General features: G+C 39.6%; 1 protein-coding gene across 3 annotated transcripts; it reads right to left on the bottom strand.

Moving 5' to 3' along the window:
- Window positions 1-705: 705 nt before the first annotated feature.
- zfhx2 (zinc finger homeobox 2) lies at window positions 706-22481 on the bottom strand. Of its 3 annotated transcripts, XM_053611774.1 has the most exons (6): window positions 21536-22481; window positions 14092-14480; window positions 13580-13738; window positions 11657-11717; window positions 7454-11514; window positions 706-4011 (listed from the first exon to the last, which is right to left on the bottom strand). In XM_053611774.1, exons 3-6 carry the CDS (start codon window positions 13718-13720, stop codon window positions 3649-3651), a joined length of 4626 nt encoding a protein of 1541 aa, XP_053467749.1. In that variant the 5' UTR covers window positions 13721-13738; window positions 14092-14480; window positions 21536-22481; the 3' UTR covers window positions 706-3648. The 3 variants fall into 3 exon arrangements, with proteins under 3 accessions (XP_053467749.1, XP_053467747.1, XP_053467750.1); XM_053611772.1 differs by lacking the exon at window positions 14092-14480; XM_053611775.1 differs by lacking the exons at window positions 706-4011; window positions 14092-14480 and adding an exon at window positions 5080-6491.
- Between the last annotated feature and the right edge of the window lie 461 nt (window positions 22482-22942).

Genomic DNA, 22942 nt, shown 5'->3' with positions numbered 1-22942 from the left:
CATATTTTGTGTATGAACCCATTCTGTAGTGAAATACATGGCAAAATCTATATATGATTTAATAGTTTATTTTAATAAATATAAAAAACTAAAAAGGTGTGCATCATACCCGACACCTAGATGAACACTTTCCAGTTGTTTGCCTGACTGTACATCATTCCCTTCAAATATTATTGAGCTTTAAGTAAATGGTATATTTTGTGCATGAGCCCATTCTGTAGTGAAATACATGTCAATATTGCCATATGATTTAATAGTTTATTTGTTAAATACAAGAAAAAATCTAAAAGGTGTGCATCATACCCGACCCCTAGATGAACACTTTACAGTTGGTTATATGACTGTAAGTCATTCCCTTCAAATGCTATTGAAGTTAGAAACGTGTTTAACAATGTCGTATGTAACTTTAGAGACGGTCCCTTAATTTCCGCATATCTGGGAATATCGTACGTCCAAGTTGAAATGTCAGTATCTGATTGGTTGAAACAACCCGTGTCACAGTACACTGTTCAGAAACGTTCTTGTAATGTAAGCGATTGCACTGATTTTATTAATAGGGCAATTTTTATTTTTAAATGTGTTACTAGTTATTGCAAAATCCATAAAAGTGTGTAGTTCTTTGCAGTAAAAAAAAAACAAAACAAAAAAACAAAACCCAAACAAAAAAACCTTGACAGACAAGTAATTTAGAGACTTCGAAAGATAGATGTGGTTCAGATTTGAAGAAGAAAGACAGCTCTTCAAAAATAGGCATGCAAATTACAAACCATGCTTGATCAATATTTGACCCTTGTTAAAAAGTCAAGCACTGGTATATACAAAAAAAAAAAAAAAGAAAAAAAAAAAAAAAAAAAGAAAAGAAAGAAAATTTGTAGCATGGCGCAGCCAGTAAAAAGGAATAATATATTACATCAAAAAAACAAAAACAAAACAAAAAAAAAAAAAACCCACCACCGAACTGTGATATAACGTAGCAGAATTAAATGGAAAAAATGTTTTGATGGTTAATTGGGTTGACAAATAAAAAAAAACACCACTAAGTGAAGTTCAGTTTATTTTTCTGTATAAGAAAACAAAAGGAGATCCAACACAAAAATGAAGGTAGAAGTAAAGGGGAAAACAAGCTTAAACAATATTCTATTTCATAACAACACTTTCACCATCAGTTTGCAGTATACCAAGACCATCTCAAGGAAGATAAAAGATGCTATTTAAAAACCGTAATGAATTAATAATAATCAAACTGTGATAATAGTAATGAAAACAATAGCAAGTAGTAGTTATAACAAGTGATAAGTGTTAATGGAAACAAAAAAAATAATAAAATCAGTCAAAAAGCAGGTCTGTGCACCACCTCTCGACACCAAACAGTGCAACACTGTGATCCCGTTGTTTCGCACTGCGTTCAGGTCATGCTCAGTGAACCTGAGCTACAGCTCAACACAGAGTGTTTTAAAAAAAAAATAACGGAGGTGCGTTAAAAAACAAACAACAAAAAAAAGCCACACGCCTCTGAATCATCACGCATCCAAGTGCTCCACTTTGTTTTGGCTGAAACACACGTGTTTTCAGCTTGATATCTCAAAGTCCTTCCTGGACTTGCTGAAAGTGTCAAGGTGTGGGAGATCCATTACAAAACTCTCTCTCAAAATGCTTTTTGGTTTGTTTGTTTTGTTTTTTTGTTTTGTTTTTTTTTTTAGACAGAAAGCAAGAGAAAGATGAATAACTTTGGAATACCATTTTCATAATAGAGTTCCTTTTAAAAAGTTATCTTTTAGTTTTGCATCTTGTTAAACTATTAATAGTAACATTAATAATAAGAATAACAATATACAACTTTAAAAAAAAAAAAAAAAAAAAGAAAAAAAATGAAATGAAATGACAGTTCTCTTTAGTATTTCGTTTCCTTCAAACTCACATTGTCGCACTGAGTAGTTTCCGCATCAACAAATTGATACACTTGTCAAAAACCACAGAAAGTACCTCGTGGTCAGCTGGAGATGCATGGGGGGTGGGGGGTGGGAGTAGTTCCTACCCCAGTACAAGTACTCAGTTCGCACCCACATAAAACACAATGAGTAAAAGGGTATAAAATGACTTCTCTCCCATAAAAACCTGTTGCAAGCAGTGATTATTTGTAATACATTAGGGTTATGACAAACTGAAGAGGGACAAAAAAAAATATTAATAAAGGTGAAGAAATACAATTAATATAATTTTGTTGTTTCACAAATTTATATCAAAATCATTTAAAATTGCGCTAGCATATAGAATTAACTTTGGCTTTTTGCACAGCGGCTAGGTCTGATCCTTTCCTGTCCACATGTTAATAAAATACAGCAAAAGCTGGCAACACTTCAGTAAAATCTGACATACAGTAAATCACTATAATACAAACATTTATTCCAAGCAGTATGGAAACCTTAAAATATTTCAGACCTTTAAAGGAAGAAAGTGCTGCACGACAACCGTTTGACATTTTTAGATTTAGCCGGTGGAGTTCGAAAAAAATAAAATTAAAAATTAAAAATGTATGATTGTCATGATGGCAAACAGAGGAGCCGTCATTCCATTAACAGCCTCCCCGAGCGTCTGGATTTCGAAGCGCTCGCCCAGTCCCTCGGTTTTTTTTTTTTTATTAAAAAAAACAAATATATACGTTCTTATTTGTGTGTGCGCCGATATTTGATTTAACGATACATCGCGATATTATTGTGGACACTTGATATATTGCCACTGCCTTTCATTTGGAAGGAGGCTACCTACTTAGGCAGCACTTTTGGCCCCAAGACTAACTGTTCCATACTGAAAGCAATATAAACACATCAGTCTTCCAAGGGCCCTTATTCTGAGCAAATCTGAAGCGGCATTGCATGTATCCCATAATTCTGTTCACTAGAATTCCATAACAGCCATAAGCTTATTCCATAAATGTCCGAAAGCTTATTTCTGATTCTATATTGCGATAATATTGTAAAATGTGCTAAAAAGCAATTGTCGTGACATTTTAGTATCGACACTTGCCTACCATCTTTAAAAACTTCCTCATCAGCTACTTGGAGATTTTTGATACACCCATCATCTTTTTCACTTTGTCAGTCAAATAAAAACAAAAACCTCCCGCTGACGACGTTTAATAACTCGATTAGAATTTGATCAAAACATAAGAATTCTGAATTAAAACACCATTCAGGCTCAAGCAAAAGCAGTACCATGTATGTAACATCACTGAATAACTTTTGATGAGTTTCAGGTGGCCCGTTGCTAGGTTTTTCCCCCCCAAACAGCCAGAGTGTTTCAAATTAGCAAGAAAGGATAATAAACAAGCACAAAAGAAACAGATGTAAAACAGAGACGAAGCAGTGAAAGACATAAAACGAGACCGTTACAACATAAGCAATTGCATGTCCAGTATAACCAATTCATTTGATTATTATTAGTGAAATGATGTGGCAACGAGTCATCGGAATAAAAGTTCTGTTTAGGATCAAATCTCGCCGACATCCAAAAGTGGAGAGTTCATTCAGGCCCACTGTAATGGTGCAGAATTAAAAGAGCGTTAGCTTTAAAAACGAGCACCTTTTCATTGCCGATTAAAAGTATAAGAGCCGAGTGGGTCCACTTAATTAAGCAGCTGAAGTTCATTTCTTAGCTAGTGCTGCTAGCTGGTGATCTCGAAGAAGCCTGGCTCACGATGCCAGCTGATCCGTTGTTAATTTGCGTCGCGGACTGACCAAAGTTAGTGGTTCTCAGTGTTGCAAGATGCCGAGGAGAGAAAACGTGGTCTCGTGCAGCGGCTCTGGACTCGAATTCTATGTTACACACGTCGCACTTCCCTCTTAGTGTTTCACGAGCTGTTGGCTGACCCGCGGCAGGTGACGGAGAACTTTCCAGAACTGTCAGTTGTACTGGTTTGGGCAGAATTGGACGGTTTGCTCGGAGCGCATTGTACTGCAGGTAAGTGCCCGAGCTGATGTCCAACTTCTTGGAAGGGTCACTGGAACTAGGAGACTGTATAAGGGGAAATAAGAGAGACGCGTGTTCATTCCAAGTTCTTCAAGAGCACAATCCAGAAGTTTTAAAAAGGCATCAGTTAACTGGCGTTAGTTCAAATTCGGTCACAGAGTGAAGTGAAAATCTCACGGCGTTAAGTGTAAATCCTGTCACCGCAATGGTAATGCAAGTTCATATTAATTGGTCACCATCAATTTTATTACCAAACACCTGCACATCCATGCGATTATCCCGTCCGCCAATCATGTAGAAGCAGCGTGATGTATGAAATTACGCCGATACAAGCAAGAGCTTTAGCAGATCGCATCAAACGTCTGAATACGGAAAACTGTGCGTCTCAGTGACTTTGCTTTGGTTGTTGGTGCCAGATGGGCTAGTTTAAGTATTTCAGAAGCTGATGATCTCCTGGGATTTAAATCCACAACAGGCTCTAGACTTCACACACAATGGAATGAATAACCTAGGCTGAAACAGTAGACCACACTGAGATCCATGTCCGTCGGCCAAGAATCGGAATACGAGGTTACAGTAGGCACAGGTTCACTTACACTAGACAGCTGAAGATCTGAGGAAAAAGAAGAAAAACAAAACAAACAAACAAAAAAAAACCCACCACCTGGTCTTTTTTCAATCTTCAACTGTCCAGTGTTGGTGAGCCTGTGCCCACTGAAGCTTCTGCTTCCTGTATTTGGCTGACAGGCATGGATCTCTAGGTCATCACTGGGGATAAGCAGTGGGCCCCTATGTGGTCTACCTCAAGGTTTAACGTGTAGTGCACTCCTAGATGCTTTTCTGCTCACACCGGTTGTAAAGGAGTGGCCATTTGAGTTACCGTAGACAACCCACCAGCTTAAAACAGTCTGGCCATTCTCCTCATTAACAAAGTGTTTGCAACAGTTTTTTTCTCCCCTTTGTAAACTCTGAAGACTTTGTGTGAAAATCCCAGATCAGCACTTCGGCAACGGAAAAACTCAAACAGACCCGTCTCGCACCAACAGACATGCCACGGTCAAGGTCACGGAGATCGTTGCCTTTTTTTTTTTTTTAAAAAAAAAAAACCCCGGATATGATGTTTGGATTTGAACATTAACTGAAGCTCTTGGCCTGTATCTGCATGATTTCATGCATGTTGCTGCCACATGACTGACAGACATGTAACTGAATGAAAGTGCAGGTATTCCTAACAAAGTGGACGGTGAGTGCATATCGCACAATTTCTGAACCAGTGAAAAGGCAAGCATGAGTGCTCCACACAACAGCAGTGTCTGGTGTAAAATGAACTGTCCTGTTGAGCAGCGAAGACCATGCCCACAGCATCACTCCTGGTGTAAAATAACCTACATCTGAAACATAAAGGTATCCGTTTGGCATTTTAAAACTTTTAAAGGGAGTTGAACAAACCACGGCGACGCTACTCTTTGGATCAGAACGTCGCCAGACTGACGCTGCAAACAGTTAACGGTCTGTTCGAATACTTGTGTACTTCCCTACTACAAGCTAGAAACTACACAATTCAGGCCAGTTCTGTAACAAAATCTACAGTGAGGGGAAATAAGTTTTCAGACGCATTTGGTTTCGTTTCATATAAACTTCCACTGCATATATCCGCTTCAAATTTACACAAAGCTTTATAATAGTAAATATGAACCCCGCCAAAAAATTTAGGTATTAATACGTATTCATATGCAAGCATAAAAAATAAATCGAAGAACAAAATTGATCGGGGGAAAAAGTATTCAGACGCTATATTAAAAATACATATGTAAAGGTCACAGAAAGAAAAAAAAATGGTGCAATAATTGCACAGTGTTTCATTATAAAATGCTGCCATTTATTGGGAAGATTTCTTAACACCTCAAGTGGCAATCATGGTGAAGGAACTTCATGTTCTCAGAAACAACATTATTCAATACTCAAATAGAAAAATCTACATAGAGCTAGCAAAGACCCTAAACATCCCTGTCAGTACAACTGGTTTGGTAATATCCAAGGGGAAATTTCATGGAATTACAACTAATCATCCCTGGACAGGTGCACCACACGCGAGCTTTCACAATGCACGCTCGATACTAACGATAAAGGGGGTAAGTCACCCGAAAAGATTTGCAGGACGACCCGAATGCGGCTGGAACAACGGTTACACAGATGTATCAAAATCATCTCTGTTCCCGAACCTCACAAAACTCCACTGCTTTAAAAATAAATAAATAAATAAATAAATAAATAAAGCCCCAGAGACACATGTCTAATAGCATTTAGACTAAACGAAACTCGTTTGGAACGATATTTTTTAGTCCGACGAAACAAAAATAAAACTAAAATAATCCGTCATGTTTGGATAAAGAAGGGTTTCGTCAAGATTCCTGTACGATACCAAGAACACCATACCCACAATGAAGTATGGAGGGGGGAGCATCATGATATGGGGATGCCTCTCTGCAAATGGTACTGGGGCATTACACGTCATTATAGGAGATCTGAGGAGAAGATGGATGTTTCAACAAGACAACAACCCCAAACATACAGCCAAAATGACTCAAGGCGGCATTGCATGGCCCATCTCCTAACTTGAATCCCATCAAAAATTGACGAAGATTTATTTTGAAAAGAGCGAATTCATCTGAGGGACCGTCGTAACCTCGGGGAATTAGAGACGATTTGCCAAGAAGAACGGGTCAAAATTGAACCAAGATGCTGCAAAAAGCTCATTACATCTTAGAGGAGATGTCTCAAAGCTCTAATTGTCAATAACAGCTTTACAAGAACTACTAATTGTACTAAATGTTGGTAATCTGTGGTATCCGAATCCTTTTTCCCCTCCTATTCGTTTTGTTTAAAACGTCTCGTGTGCATTTATACATATTTATATATTTGTAAATTTGAATAAATCTGGATATATACACTGGATTTACACTCACTGTCTACTTTAAGAGGAACACCTGCTCAGTTATGCAGTTATCCAAATCAGCCAATGGCGTGGCAGCAGCACAGTGCATAAAATCATGCAGATACAGGTCAAGAGCTTCAGTTCATGTTCACATCAAGCATCAGAATGGGAAAAGTGTGATCGGTCACTTTAAACGTGACGCTGAACTGTCGCTCGCTCGCTCGCTGTTTTTTGCTTTTCGCACCATTCTGTGTGAACTCGAGAGACTGTTGTGCACGAAAGTCCCAGGAGAGTCCCAGAAGTTTCTGAAATACTCAGCATCCATGCTACGATCAAAGTCCCAGAGATCAGTTTTTCCTTCATTTTGATGTTTGACGTGAACATTAACTGAACCTCTTCGCCTGTATCTGTATGATTTTATGCACCGCGCTGTGCCACGTGACTAGCTAACTAAATAACTGCATGAATGTGCAAGTGTACAGCTTGATCTGATGAGCCTTATCGTTAAATTACCAGTAAACATGCTTATTTAAAGTGTAAAGATGATCCTACCAGCTTCTCTTGCTGTAGCCTCCAACGCTTCTCCTTGGCACGTGTGTTTTGGAACCAGATCTGCACCACTTTAAGTGGAAGACCAAGCTCGGTCCCCACTGCTTCACACTCTAATGCATTAGGATGGGCACAGGTCTCATAGCAAGACTGGAGAATGGACAGCTGCAGACAGTTCAAATGTGTTCGTGGTCTTCTCGGGGTGGAGTGCTGCTGAATGTAATTGGCTTCTTTTTGGTTTTGACTGGATGGTGGTGAAGTTACAGTCATGGATGGAGTTACGACTGAAGTTGAAGTGATGATAGGGCGTGGGGTGCTCAGGCCCAGCTGTTCCCTGGACAAAGTATTGATCTTAATTTGACCCTTCTGAGACCAGTAATTAATGCCATTATGTTTCTGAGTTGCCACAGTCAGAGATTTGCTCATTGGTGTAGTGGATACTTTTGGAACCATGCGGCTGGTTGTCCCAGGGGTGTTTTTGTCTTGATCTTGTCCATCCTTCTCCTCGGTCCTGTCTGCTTCACTCTGTCCCTCCAGCTTGGTCTTCTGAGGGTTTGGGGGAATGCCAGCACTACTGGTCAGTATTGGAACTGTAACTAATGGGGCCACAGTTTTGGGGGCGATTTTAACCATTGTAAATGCATTCACTGGTTCACCTTTTGTCTTGGGTGCTGATGTTGTACTGCTGGCAGTGGTAGTTGATGCCACTTCCTTTGGCCTGGTCAGACCATGGATAGGGATTTTCTGTGGTTCTTTGACCTCCAAAAGCTTTTCTGCCTTTTGGGTATCATTGCTAGTTTGAGACTTAGGTGGGACCCAACCAGTTGTTGGGCTTGAGTTGGATTTGGGGGTACTTGAAAAAATGGGCTTATTTAGTGGCCAAGTAAACTTTATAAGTGGTTTACCGACAGCTGCCAATGTGCCATCACTGATGAAGCGAACTTCCCCTTTACGCTCCCTAGCCCTCATGTTTTGAAACCAAATCTGTACCACCTTCTTTGGCAGGTGCACCCACTCTGATATTTGTTCAAATTCATGCTTTCCTGGGTTTGGGTCTTTGAAATAACATCCATACAGCACATCCAGCTGGTCAGCCTGAATAATTGTCCTGGATCTTCTCATGTCCCTGAACCTTCTTGCATTAGTTCTTTTTTGGTCTCTTGACTTGTCTTGTTCACTCTCTTTTAAGGAGGCATTTACTTTCTCTGCAGCCCTCATGAACACTGTGCTTGTCTTAGCCAAGTTATTGTGGTTACCAATGGTAGTGTTGGAGTTTGGGATTGTAATGGCAGTATCAGGCTTTACCTGAACAACAATAAGACTCCCATCTGCAGGGACACCAACAGCTGTAGGCCTTAATCCAAGACCATCAAGCAAAGCAGTCTTTTGTATAGATACCTTGCTGTTTGCTGAGACAGATGTGGTTGTTGTGGAACTTTGATGTTTCCCTATACTGAGATCTAAGGCAGACTCGCATTCACTGCCATTGGATATGAATTGGGTGGATTGCACAAGGGAACCAATGGCTGCTCCATGAAGTGGGTCAGAAAATGGAGCTTGAGTGCGAGTAATAGTTGGGGGACTTGTGAAGGTTGCTACTTTGGTTCGGTCTGCTTCAGAAACACCAACTCCAACAACAGATGACGGAACTGAAAGGACATAGGGACTGAATAACTGAGTAGAAAATGGGGCCAGAGAAAGGGAAAGAGGCAAAGGATGCAAGATTCCAGCTGGAAGACCCTGATGGTCAACTGTAACCGAAAGAGGAGTAGGAGGATCAGCTTGTGCTTCTAACTGAAGGTCAAGATCAGCATCATGCCTCTCCTTTTTGCATTCGGATTCCTCCTTATCTAGCTCCCTCTTTCTCTTTTTGTTTTTTGCACTCTGATCTTCATCTTCATCCTCTGCATCTGAAAGAAAGACTGTGGTGGAGCGGAGAACCTTTCCTCCACCGCTTGACCTTTCCCCTGATGTTTCTATCTGTGAAGGCTGTTTAACTGGGCTACCTGGATCTTCTTTCAACGAGCTACTTTGGCTCTCCTCGTCGGTCACGATAACAGAAGTGTAGAATTCTTCATTTTCTGAGTCAGAAGTTAAGCACAAGTCCCCCTGGTTTTGGCCATATACCTTTTCTTTGTGTATTTCAGAACTGTTAGAGAGATCCATCGCATGACTACTGCCAGCTGATGGACTCTGTCCATATTCGCTTTCATCTATCATTAGAGCACCTTCGTCATCTTCAATGCTTCCTTCTATTTCATCATGCTCCATTGCTTCTGCACCATGTCTCTCTTTGGCACGGCGGGCGTCGACCAGCCATCTTCGTACCTCATCCTCAGTTAGTCCTACTTCCCTACCAAGGGCTTCACAGTCCTCTCTTGGTGGAATTGCTGAATCAGCCTCATTTCGTGACTCAATAAAGGCCCACAGAACCTGAGACTGAAACTCAGTTAGTACTGGAGGTCGTGAGGACAAGATTGCATGAGCCTTGTCACTCTTATGCTGTGAGGACGTTAAGGCAAGGTTAGTGTTTGAGGGGTTGCATTTTGCAGGACTATGTTTTACTTCTGAATTATTAACAGTATTTTTATCACCATGTGTGGGAGACTGACAAGATTCAGTGAGACAAGATGAAGGGCAACTGCACTGAAAGTCCTGGCCTGCCGAGTCTTTATTTGCATCTGAACTTTTTGTATTTTTTCCCAGACCCCCCTCTTCAACTGTACTTTCCATATCAATATCATCCTTCTCTTGATTCTCATCAGTGCATATCATGGTATCCTCAACACCTTTATTCTCAAATTTTAAGCTGTTGCACTCTTGTGTAACCTCTCCCTTATTAACATCGCTTTTCACTGAACCATCATCGGTGGTCCAGGCTTCTTCAGACGTCTGTGGCACTTGTTGATCACAAGACTCCTGTTGTGGTTCCTCATTTTTTACTTTTGTGCCTGCTCCCTTATCAGCACTATTGTCATTCTCTTCTGAAGGCATCTGGGCTGCATTGCTGAGTCTAAAAGCAGCCCACTGATTCTGCAAACCACCGAGTCCTTGGGCCAAGAGAGCCTGTTGTGCTGAGCTGAGACCAAGGACTGGAAGCGTTTGCTGCAAAAGTTGTTTCGAGGATTCTGAGGTTGGACTCTGAGGTTGGAGTCCATTCAAGATAAGGGGCATAAGCATTTGAGGCTGGGTTATTAGCTGAGGACTTGCTGTGCCTGGTGCGGCACCTGCTCCAGCAGCAAAGAGAGAGGGGAGGATGGAGTGTGGAACAGAGTTTGGACTAGAGGTTAAGAGAGTAAGAAAAGCCGATACTGCCTGAGCTGAGGCCACTGGGGAGGAAAGCAATGAGGGTGCAGGCTGAGGCTTAACCTGTTCTTCATCTTTGGTCATCGCTTGGGATGCAGTCAGGCTTGTTTGTGTGACACAATTACTGGTTGTAACATAAGCTAACTGTGTGGTATTAGCCACAGTAGTGGCTGCCACATTTGCTGCTACATTTCCATTTCCTGCATTTGTTGTGGAATTAGTTGCAGCGTTTCCAGCATTCCTGCTACGACTCTGATGCAATACAGACTTTAAATGACTTTCCAGGGTGATGGCATGATTATAAGAGACACGACACACTGCACACTGGTACGGTTTGTTTGAGATGTAAGGACGAGCAAGAATAGGGGTTGAGGAATCACCATCATTCCCTGCTCCTGTTCTCATCCTTTGGATATGGGTGGCTGAATTATAATGTACACTCAATGCCGATCTAGAGGGAAAGAACTCCAAACATGCGTGACACTTGAAAGGGTGGGTAACGTCACCATCGGCAGCAGCATTGCTTTTATCATTGGATTTATCATCATTGACCGACGCTTCAGATCTTTCAGGCTGGGTAATATTATCCTGATTTGATTCCATGTTACTCCATTCGTTCTCATTTCCCACTCCTCCCAATTCATCACACACCTCTTTTTCCTGGGAGGAACCATCTTGGTCAGTTACACTAGACATGGCTTCATTCTGAGACTCCACTAAAGGCGAATTTTCTGAACACTGCTGCTGTGAAGTGCCATCTGGGGGAAAAAGAAAAAAAAAAGATAAATGAAATGGAACATTGATATTTGTTTTCTAAAACGTTCATTTCTATCGGTATGAATGCTTACGATATCTAACTAGTAGTGAATGCTTGCAACGGAAGCCGAGGACTAAACTTACTGAGATCATTTTGTGCACCGGACTCTCCGTCTTCGTCACTGGAACAGTTCTTGGGAGCAGCCTTAAAAGAGTAAAAGTAAAAAGGCATAAAGTTTTAAAAGGTACTGTTTAATATTTACAGTCCCTGCCGAAACTACTGGAACAGCAAGGCCAAGTCATTTGTGCGTGCTGTACACCAAAGACATTTGGATTTCAGATCAAATGATGGATATGAGACAAGAGTTTAGAATTTTAGCTTTTATTTCTTGGTATTTACATCTAGATGTGTTAAACACCATAAAACATAGAACCTTTTGTGTCAGACCATCCAATTTTTAGGTGCACAAATGTATACGAACAAACAAGTCTTTAAAGTAAAACTTAATATCTGGCTGCATATCCCTTGCTTGCAATAACTACACCAAGCCTGTGGCTCGAACTGAAATCACCAAATTTTTGGTTTCTTCTTTTGTGATGCTTTTCCCCTTTCTCAGCCTCTTTCAGTTGTTGTTTGTTCAGGGGGGTTCCTCCCTTCAGTCTCCTCAATTGGGTTAAGGTCTGGTGATTGACGTGGACAGTCTAAAACCTTCCACCTTTCCCCCCATTGATAAAGTCCCTCGTGGAGTCGGCAGTGTGTTCTGGATCGTCGTCGTGCTGCATGATGAAGTTCCTGCCGATTAATCTGGATGCATTTCTGTGTACACTGGCAGACAAAATGTTCCTGTAATCTTCTGAATTCATTCTACTGCTACCATCATGAGTTACATCATCAATGAAGATTAGGGAGTCTGTTCCAGAAGCAACCATGCAAACCCAAGCCATGACACTACCACCACCATGTTTCATAGATGAGCTAGTCTGTTTTGAATCATAAGCAGATATTTTCTTTCTTCACACTTTGGCCTTTCCATCACTTTGGTAGAGGTTAATCTTTGTTCCAGAACTTCTGTCTCTCATCTCGATTTCTTTGTGAATTGCAATCTGGCTTTCCGAATCTTACCGCTGAAGAGTGGTTTGTATCTCAAAGTCTTCTTAAAATGGTAGATTGTGATATCTTCACCCCTGCCCTGTGGAGGTTGTTGATGTCACGGACTGTTTTTTTTTTCCACAGCTCTCATAATAATGAGTCTTTATTGGTCACAGTGGAGCACAGTGAAATTGTTTTCTTCGCATAATGTTTGTCATCAGCTGCTGCTGTTGTTTTCCATGGCTGACCCATTCGCTGTCTGATGCTCAGTACAGCGGTGGTTTCTTTCTTTTTCAGGACATTCCAAATTGTTATATTGACTATGCCCGATGTTCGTGCAATGCCTCTGATTGATTTTCCCTCTTTTTTTTTTTCCCCCCAAGGGCTTGCTTCTCTCCCATAGACAGCTCTCTGATCTTCATGTTGGCTTATCCTCATCAACAACAAATGCAGTCTTCACACGTGAAACCGAAGGCTAAAAGCAAGAGTAGATGTTCAGAGCTATGTACTGTTTAAACAATCAATATAACAGGACACACCTGGGTAAGAAGAAACATCCGTCAGTCACGTGTTCCAATATTTTTGCTCACCTACAAATTGGGTGATCTGATACAAAATGTGCCATGTACTATGTTTTATTATTTACTATGTTTTACATATAAATACCAGAAAATAAAAGCAGACATTCTAAACTCTCTCCTTGTTCATCTTTTGATCAAACCCAAATGTCTTCAGTCTACAGCAAAAACTAATGAATTGGCCTTGCCATTCCAGTAGTTTCAGATGGGACTGTATAGTCTTTCACAAAATTCACATACTCTAACTGGTGTGCAAGTTATGAATATTACGACTATTTAAAGCTGGAGAAAGGTTAAAGCTAGCTGCTTTCATGAGTTCAGTAGAATAAAATGCAACAAAATCCCCCTCAGCACAACCTTTCACAAGATCACATTGACACAACGATAATAATTACTCACAATGTCCAATAGCTTATCAAGGCAAGCAGGAAGCACGCTGTGTTTTTCGGCCAGGTGCAACGCAAGACCGTCGCGGTCTAATTGACCTTGTTGACACAAAGGACACAGCCACATTGACCCCCCATCGCTGTCCCCACCCATGGTCTCTCCCAGCTCCTCCTGAAATAAAAAAGGGACACCGTTAACTATCACAGAGCAGAAACGTTTTTCTTTAGTTCAGTTGTATAACTTTAGTTCCACATTCTCCTGAAGACTGCGGTTCTTTGTCCTCATTAAAAATGAAAACTACGCTATTTTATACATTAAACCAAATTATTATTCTCAATGCTAATCACACACATCTTTAATAAACAGAATATACATTGAATTTTACAGGCAGACTGATGTGCAAATTCTAATTCAAATTTCAAGAAAAATTTGAAATGCCCATTTCAGTAGCTATGCAACAACGACAGAAGTAAAATGAGGAAAAATACAAAAAAAAAAAAAAAATGAGGAACGTAGGTGCTCACCTTGTGCGTAACTTGGAGTACCCCAAAATTATACCGCTGTTTTCTCTGTTCCACAAGCCAATGGCTTTTTTAAGCAATAATGCATTTTTAAATAACATTTTCTACTAGACTGACCATGTTTCAGGGATGTGTCTACAGACTGATGTCGAACTGTGTCTTTGATCAGTAGTTGTTCTCAGGCCCCATGACATGATCTTCCTGAAGTTATCAGAGTTTAAGCGAATCCCACATGGCTCACAATTTTAACATAATGTACTACATAGGGCAGAGAATCCTTTTTTTTTTTTTTTTGGCCTGGATCAATGGTGTCGAACTCAAATTCAATCCGGACCACATCAGCATGTATGTGAACCTTTGAAGGGCCATAATCTATGGTTATTAGGACATTCCTAGGAAAAAAAAGAAGGTATAACAGAACCTATTCTTAAATGTTTCTTCATGGAGGTTAACATAACATGATATACAGTGTGTGTCAAATAACATTGTTCTTTGGTGTAGTAACTGAGCTATAACCGCAGTTAAATCTACAAAGTTAAATCTGTTGTTTTGTTTTTTTACGTTGTCATTATGTTCAGTGGAGCTGTCATTAAGATATTTTATGGCAACATTATTAATGTAGGTTACATTTACACTTATGCATTTAGCAGATGCTTTTATCCAAAGCGACTTACAGATGAGGAAAAACGAGCAAAGCGATATGAAGCGGATGGTGACGCCATGAATTTTCCACCCAATCTTGCGCGCGATACAAGTCGTGCTACCATACAAGATTTTTCATTGAGGTCTAGAGGACTAAAGTGTACAGTAGTGTTGTAAGAGCCAGTGTGAATGCAGAAATTATTATTACTAATTTTTTTTTTTTTAAACCACAGGTTATACAGCCCCCTCCGAAAGTATTGGAACAGCAAGGCCAATTCTTTTTATTTTGCTATTGAACACATTTGGGTTTGATATCAGAAAACGAATGAGACAATAGATCAGAACTACAGCTTTCATTTCCTGATATTTACATATAATTAGAACAAGGCACTTTTGGTGGCAGACCAAACTTTTTTTGGTGAACGAACGTATAGGAACAGATAATCTTACGCAACACTTAATATTTGTTTGCATATCACTTGCTTGCAATAAATGGGGGTGGGGAAGGGTGCTGGTGAGTGGTTTGCATCTTGTAGTATGGCCTCTATATTTCTGCTCTCAAAGTATTTTTGGAATGGTAGATTGTGATGCTTCACTCCGGCCCGGTGGAGATCGTTGGTGACTGTTGGTTAAGGGTTTTTCTTTTACAGCTTTCACAATATTTCCATCAACTGCCGTCTTCCTCCGCTGACCTGTTCCACGTCTGACTGTTAGTACACCAGCGGTTTCTATCTTTTTCCAGGACATTCCATATTGTTGTACTGGCTCTGCCTAATGCTTGTGCATTGGCTCCGTTAGATTTTCCCTTTTTATTTTTTATCAGCTTCAGAATGGCTTGCTTTTCTCCCATAGCAAGCTCTCAGGTCTTCATGTTGGTTTATCCTTTTTAACAACAAATGCAGTCTTCACAGGTGAATCCCAGGTATCAGACCATGCTTAGACATTCAGAGCTATTAACTGTTTAAACGAATCAATCTAACAGGTCAAATCTGGGTAACAAGAAATACCGGTTCGTCACGTGTTCCAATATTTTTGACCACTCGAAAAACAGGTGGGTTCAAACAAAAAGGTGCCAAGTTCCAAGTGGTTTAACACAACTAGACGTAAAAAATATCAGTAAATGAAAGCTGAAATTCTGATCTATTCTCTCTTACTCATCTTTTGATCTCAAACCCCAAATGAATTCGGTGAATAGCAAAAACAATAGAATTGACCTTGCCGTCCTAAAACTCTCAGAGGGTATTCTAAATGTAAATCTACGGTCAAGATTGGGTGAAAAATCCCCCAAAGACCCCGCAGAATGTAGTTCACAGCTACGCCACTGCGAACAGCAGACACGTTTCTGAATCGTTTTAAGTCGTACTCGCGTCAAATGGAGTGTTGATTGGAACACACACTTCAGCACCGAAAGACGCAATCATGCACATGCTTTACAGCGATGTGCGCTGAACGTGCTCGGCCACAACACTACAGCTCTGGGATGTTTTGTAGTTTATTTTGCACATTCACTCAGGCCTCGAGTTTGGAGTAGAAGGCAAAGAAAGCTTCCAAACACTAATAAATAAATGAATACAAACAAGTACCTGAGAATAAAAATGACTCCTGCCAGACCTAATATTTAGTAATGAACAGCTATGCTTCCAAAAGCACATGGTCATGCATTAGAGATCGGACTAAAACATCCTTCCACTGTAACACTAACACAATCTGAAATCTTTGTGGATGGCACCAGAGAGCCACGGCGGTGGAGATGAGACTAATTAGGTTCAGCAAGAATAACAACTTGGAACCTAAGCAAGGAAGTCCAATAAATTAATCAATCTACCCCTTGGGCAAGTAAAAGCTCCATTGTGTTGCCCAGTCCCATGTTTTGGTTGGTCTAACTGTTTAGGTTATTTAAAACAAATAAAAAAAACCCCGCAGCAGCTAACATAACGATGTACGGCAAGCTAGTTACACTCCCCTCCGAAAGTATTGGAACGGCAAGGCCAATCACATTGTTTTTGCTACAAACTGAAGACATTTGGGTTGGAGATCATAAGATGAATATGATCTGACGGATCAGAAGCCTTCGCTTCCTGCTTTTTACGTCTAAAATGTGTCCAACAACTCAGAACATGCCAGCTCTGGTGGCACTTGAAAAATGGGTGGGTTCAAACAAAAAGGTGTCATGTTCTAAGCTGTTAAACACATAGAGCTGTAAATATCAGGAAATGAAAGTTGAATTTTTTTATCCATCGTCTGATTCATCTTCTCCATGACCTCCAACCGAAATGTTTTCGGTGTATAGCTAAAACAAAAGAAGTGGCCATGCCGTTCCAATACTTTCAGAGGGGCTGTATCCAGTTAAGTGCATTCAATACAGACTAAGAGAAACAAAACAAGCATATCAATTTCCAGGGAGGGGACAACTGTGTAGCCATACTGTAGAGCTTATCCGCTCCTGACGTGAAGTGGAATTACTGTTTCCACCCCGGAGTTGATTCTTTTCCTCCAACAGCATGTCCCAAAGTGTTTCATTCCTCTCACACAACAATTTACCAGGAAACAGTACGGCCTGCTCTAAAGTATCAAAGCACTTCACATGCCACCGTGCTGCTGGCCTCATGACGTAACCTGCGTTTTCATAAGAGTAACGTTTCAATTTTAACCGGTTGTTTGTGGCTGAACCTTTTTAAATAAACTGCTGTGTATTGCGTCCTGGCTAGTTTTCTAGCTGTATGGCACAGTCATGGTCACATTTACCTATCTTTCTTGCCCCGTCAGAAAACATTATCTTGTGAGACTTTAGCAAAAACGTTGGGTAGTTTTTAATGACAACTGGATTAAAAAAATGACAGCACGTGTTCGAGAACAGATGATTACGAGATTAAATTTCTCTCACGGCAAAACACAAATCACACGGCATGTGCATAACACGGTGTTGGGCGACGAGTAGCAAAGCTATTCAAATCAATCAGCTTGTGATCGATTACTTTTTCTTTTTTACCCTATAGCGCTAATAAATACTACAGTTTTACATTTTTATAGCATACACGATATATATTTTTACATATGTTTTCTGTCGTCAAGTCATCCTGCTTTTGGCTTATGTTAAAGTCGATCCTATTAATTCCAGGTATTAAAAACTAAGAGTCAACGTACATATTCATGCATTCGCCTCACCGCTCGGAGCAAACAAAATTAATTTCGCCTCAAACGTTTCGAGTTAGTAAGTCAGGCAGCGGATATTCACTCGGTCTTTATTTCGAATTTGTTTGGTCAGAATTGTACAAATCAGGGTTTGCGCAAGATGTCTAGTTGAAAAACATGTACAGAACCAGTAAAACCATGTACCGAATACAGTCACCTTGCGTTAGTGTGGGGGTCTTGTATCTGATTGACAAGCACTTGGTAATATTCTCACGCTGAGCTCTGGAGTAGTATCTATTTGAATGAAATGCAAATAAATATTTTCTGGTATGCAATATATATATATATATTTGAAAATAAACAAATCAATTAATCTGGAAAAACATGATCATGAACTCGTCGTCAAAAATAATCGTTAGCTGCACCACTAATTTACAGTTACGTTTATTTTATGGCGTGTCCACGAGACAAATGAGTTCCTGTTATCACATCCTGTTAGAACAACTATGAACAATCGCTGCATCATGAGCCTCTCTCTTTTCTAAGAAGACATTAAGACAAAAAAAAAGCGGTTTATCATGCGATCAATAAACCCAAAAGCAAAAAAAAAAAAAAAAAAAAAAAAACCCCAACAACTTCCATAACAGAAAAAAAAACCCCCAAAACAATTACTGACTGTTCCAAAGCTCTAAAACTGGAGACTCCTTCCATAAATCCTAAACATCTTATTAAACAAAAAGTAATTTATAAGAGAACAACTTCTTTTAATCTGTTTCCTATTAGTCTTAGATTACGTGAAGTATCCATTAGGGTTGCCATATATATATATATATATATATATATTAGTACTATCACGATACTAAAGCTCCAAAATACCGCCAATGCCACTGTATATACGCCACTTGCAGCGGACATAAAAGTTAGCGACACTTAACCTTTATTGTGACATTGAACCTAAATTCTTTACCTTAATGTTTAAAGATTTTAAGCGAGCTAATGATACGCTAACTGCCGTGTATACATACTACAATTGGCCAGGTTTGCAAATAAGCAAGCTAATACTATGCTAACCACTGTGTGTAAATAAAAAATTAGCTGTGTATGACAGTAAGCGAGCTAACATTCCCAATTTTATTCTAATGTTGTGTGCTTAGTACTCTGATGACAATTTCCATCATTTCATTGCTCTAGAGAACAACAGATGCAACACGTGGCACGTTGAATTAGTCACTTGCTAATTGTATGACTGTTCTTGAGGTTTATTCCCCCCCCCCCAACATCCAGTTATTCGTTCTCACTAATAAAATATTTGTAGGAAAATCTGGTTTGTCTTTTCATTTACATCTATGTATTTCAGTAAATTTGGTTAATCCGAAGGACAAAATCAACCCTGTATCGTGATACTTCAGCTGGTATAATATCGTAAGATACGTTTTACGCCATCATGACGACCCTGGCGTCCAGCGTACAGCTCAACGATAAGACGGCACTACCGTCAGAGGTGCTCTTATAGAAACTTATCCTTTCCTTCTGACCGATAAGTTTCGAGAATTCAACACTACCATGGTATAAACAGTATACAGAAAGAGCAGACATACAGTGCCATCATTTTGCTACCAAGTAATAATGTTGTACGCTCTTAGAACGATTAACTGTTTCGATTGGCCATCTTATAAACACCTATAATGGTGTTTCCCAATCAGAAAGGGCTCCTAGTTGAACTCAAATCAATGAACCCTCAAAGACTTACCGTCACCCAACAAGAATATTGGCGCAAACATTGTGAGTTATCTGCCATCGACAAATTGGTGTAATTAATATCCGTTAAAACAATATAAAGCAGGGCTGAACATTTTTTTGGTTGTTTAAAAAAAAAAATTTATATAAACAAAATATAATTATACATATACACACATACGCATGTATGCACATGCATATACACACATATGTATATACATATATGTACACATACATAGTATAACAAACTAGACATATCCATTGCTTCACATGGCTGTAAATAAGTAAATACCTGTGTTTAAAAAAAAAAAAAAAAAAAAAGGTGGTCTATTTATATTGTTAAAGACAACATAGTGTAACTTGTAAATATTACACAACCCACCCTGACAGCGTAATTAACACCGTAGAGGTCTGGGAAATTAATTAAACCGTCAAAAATATTCACTGAGGATTATATAAATGACCAACATTGATGCCAAATGTAAATCAGATCAAAAACTCATCGTGATGATTTTGCTGCAGTGTAATGTCGCTTTAAAATAAATAAATAAATAAACAAACACCACTCGTCGTCTGAACATCATTTAAATAATAAAAAAAATCAATAAAATAAAATAAATAAAAAAAATCACCAGGCTGAAAATGACTACTTCAGCATTGATTATACTCAGTTTTGCTTCATTTGCATGCGAGGACACCGAGAATTTTCGGTGTATGATGCAACTGTAAAGGAAATGCCAATAGTGTCCATTTGCAGTGGTCTATCTGCTACGCCAATTAGCTTTCGTGCTACACACAGTGGTCCTGCACGCCTCGATAAAAGTGCTCTGAACTCACCCAAGTCCTACAGAGCCTACAAAAATAATACCTACGAAGCAATTCGTGTAATCCAGATTGGTTTCAGAGCCCTACGGCGTCCGTTAACTCCGGATAATTTTGCTAATTAAGCCACAGCCTCATTAGCAAGAACCAATTAGCAGGGTTAGCCATCGTGGCTAGCTACCACTCCAATTAGCTCGATTATCACGAAGCCTAACGTGTAAAGCTCCTTCATTCCGGTCTGTTTTGAACACTAGTCGATTCCAACTCGGATCCAGGCTGGGATCATTTCATTAGGACACGGCGATTGAAGTCAAAACAACCCAAATCGCCTGCCACCTCACCTAGCCATCTAGGAAAACTAAACAAAATTGGCTAGCTAACTAATTATGCATCGCTTATCAAGCTGTGGGAGCCGTCTTTCAACTTAGAATTAAAGCTACAAATTGAAGCACAAACGGACAAATTGTGCAGCGAATCTGGATATGGGTCGGTATTCTACCGTAAAAACAGACTCAAAGTCAGAATGCACTAATTGAATTTTCGTAAACAGGCTTTTATCCTCTTCTCATTTAAAGCCACGGCCTTGATTAGTGTCCTTATCCGCAGATTGTAGCGTGTTGGTGGGGTACGCAGTGCACACCGCCCGCCGGAAACTGAGGCCTACCCCCGACTGAAGCTATTTAATTAATACCTTTAGATTCCTCTAACAGAGGTGTACAAATTTAAAACATTCCCCCATTGACTGCCCTTCTTACATTGCTTAACAAATCCGAACCCTGCCCTTCAGTACCTACAACTTCATCGTCCAACAACAAGACAATTAGTGACAAACATAACTATTTTTACGAGCGTCGTGTACAGTGATTAGCGTCCGGATAATAAACGGCGTGCTACGAAAAAGAGCTACGAGGCAGAAAAGTTTGCAATTTAGCAGCCGAAATCCAACTAAATACACACTGGAAGAATTCAACACGCTACGGCAATTAGTCGCCGATTTTTTATTTTTTTTTCCCTCCCCCCCAAGCGCAATCAAGTCGACAACACCCGTGATCTCCGTTTAATTCAGCTATAACGTGGTTTAATTAACACTAAAGCAATTAGTGAAAGCGTTTACCTGCATGGTGACGACTCACTGCAGCGCTTCCTGTCGCTCTACAACACTGAAAAGTTTTTCTTTTCTCTCTCTCTCTCTCTCTCTCACTCACTCTCTCTCACTCCCTCCCTCCCTGTAGTAAACACACAACAGCTCCCCCCAAAGCCCACACACGTTAACCAAGACGCGTTTTCACCCACAGCCACTGTGATTAACTAAACTGATAAACCCATTAAACATTATGCAGTTTTAACTCCATGTCTTTCATTAATGCTTACACCGCAGCCTCGGCTCAACTATCCAATCTGATTGGTCAGAAGCTGTTGATTCATTTTCTATGACAGAAAGTAGTTCCGGAAGTAGTTCAAATAATCATATTAAGGCTAATAATAAAGGAATTTATTATTATGTTATTACAAATAATTTCATGTTATCTATCTATCTATCTATCTATCTATCTATCTATATGTACGTTTAGACAACCTCATTCTATATTTTATTTTTTTCTCCACATTTTAGAATAATAACAAAGTCATCAAAATTCTGGAATAACACAACTGAAACTATGGGAATTATGTTGTGATAATAAATAAATAAATAAATAAATAAATAAATTTTAAAAAATCCCAAATAAATCAAGATAATCAAAAAAAAAAAATCCAAAATAAATCAAGATAATTTTGTATTCTAGCATCTTCAAAGTAGACACGCTTTTTCGACCTAGAATTTCCAGAAAAATTTATTCTTTGGCGTTTTCTCGACCAATTTCTTGAGGAATTTCCCTGCGATGCTTTTTAAACAGTATTAAAGGAGTTCACACCGACGCTTGACACTTGTCGGCTGCTTTTCTGAATATTTCACTCCGAGTCATCCGTTTAAAATAATATATATATATATATTCGTATATAAAATGTTTTCTAATGAAAGAAATGAATATGCTGGCCCAAATGTATTTTTGTCTACAACCCCGATTTCAAACATTTAATCATGCACCTTCAGATCAAAAGGTTTATAAGGAGACATTTATTTAATATTTACAGAAGGTTGATGTTAAGTAGAGATTAAACATTGAGAGATTGAAAGACATTTTTATAGCTGCTATAATGTAAGTGATGTAAGGCATGTACCTGTCTTGCTGACATTCCAAAAAATTACATGTAACTATAAATGATTATGAAGCACAACGTATCACTCTTCAAGAAATCCACCAGAAGTCCGTCCATTTTCCGTACAGCTTATACTACAAAGGGTCACATGGAAGCCAGGAGCCTATCCCAGGGATAGACTCAGGGCACACCCTGGACGAGGTGCCAACCCATCACAGGACATAATCACACACACATTCATACACTACAGACAATTTGGAAGTGCCATTCAGCCTACAGCACATGTGTTTAGACTGGGGTAGGAAACCAGAGTACCCAGAGG

This window comes from Ictalurus furcatus, chromosome 23 (genome assembly GCF_023375685.1).
Source record: "Ictalurus furcatus strain D&B chromosome 23, Billie_1.0, whole genome shotgun sequence".
In the NCBI taxonomy this organism is placed as follows: Eukaryota; Metazoa; Chordata; class Actinopteri; order Siluriformes; family Ictaluridae; genus Ictalurus; species Ictalurus furcatus.
Note: the sequence above shows the minus strand (reverse complement) of the source record. Positions and strands in the feature narration are given on the sequence as shown.

Coding starts and splice junctions, on each gene's coding strand:
- zfhx2 (XM_053611772.1), bottom strand. Junction 11,718..13,579: donor TTGATAAGCTATTGGACATT/GTGAGTAATTAT, acceptor TACTCTTTTAAG/GCTGCTCCCAAGAACTGTTC. Junction 4,012..7,453: donor GGCTACAGCAAGAGAAGCTG/GTAGGATCATCT, acceptor CCCCTTATACAG/TCTCCTAGTTCCAGTGACCC.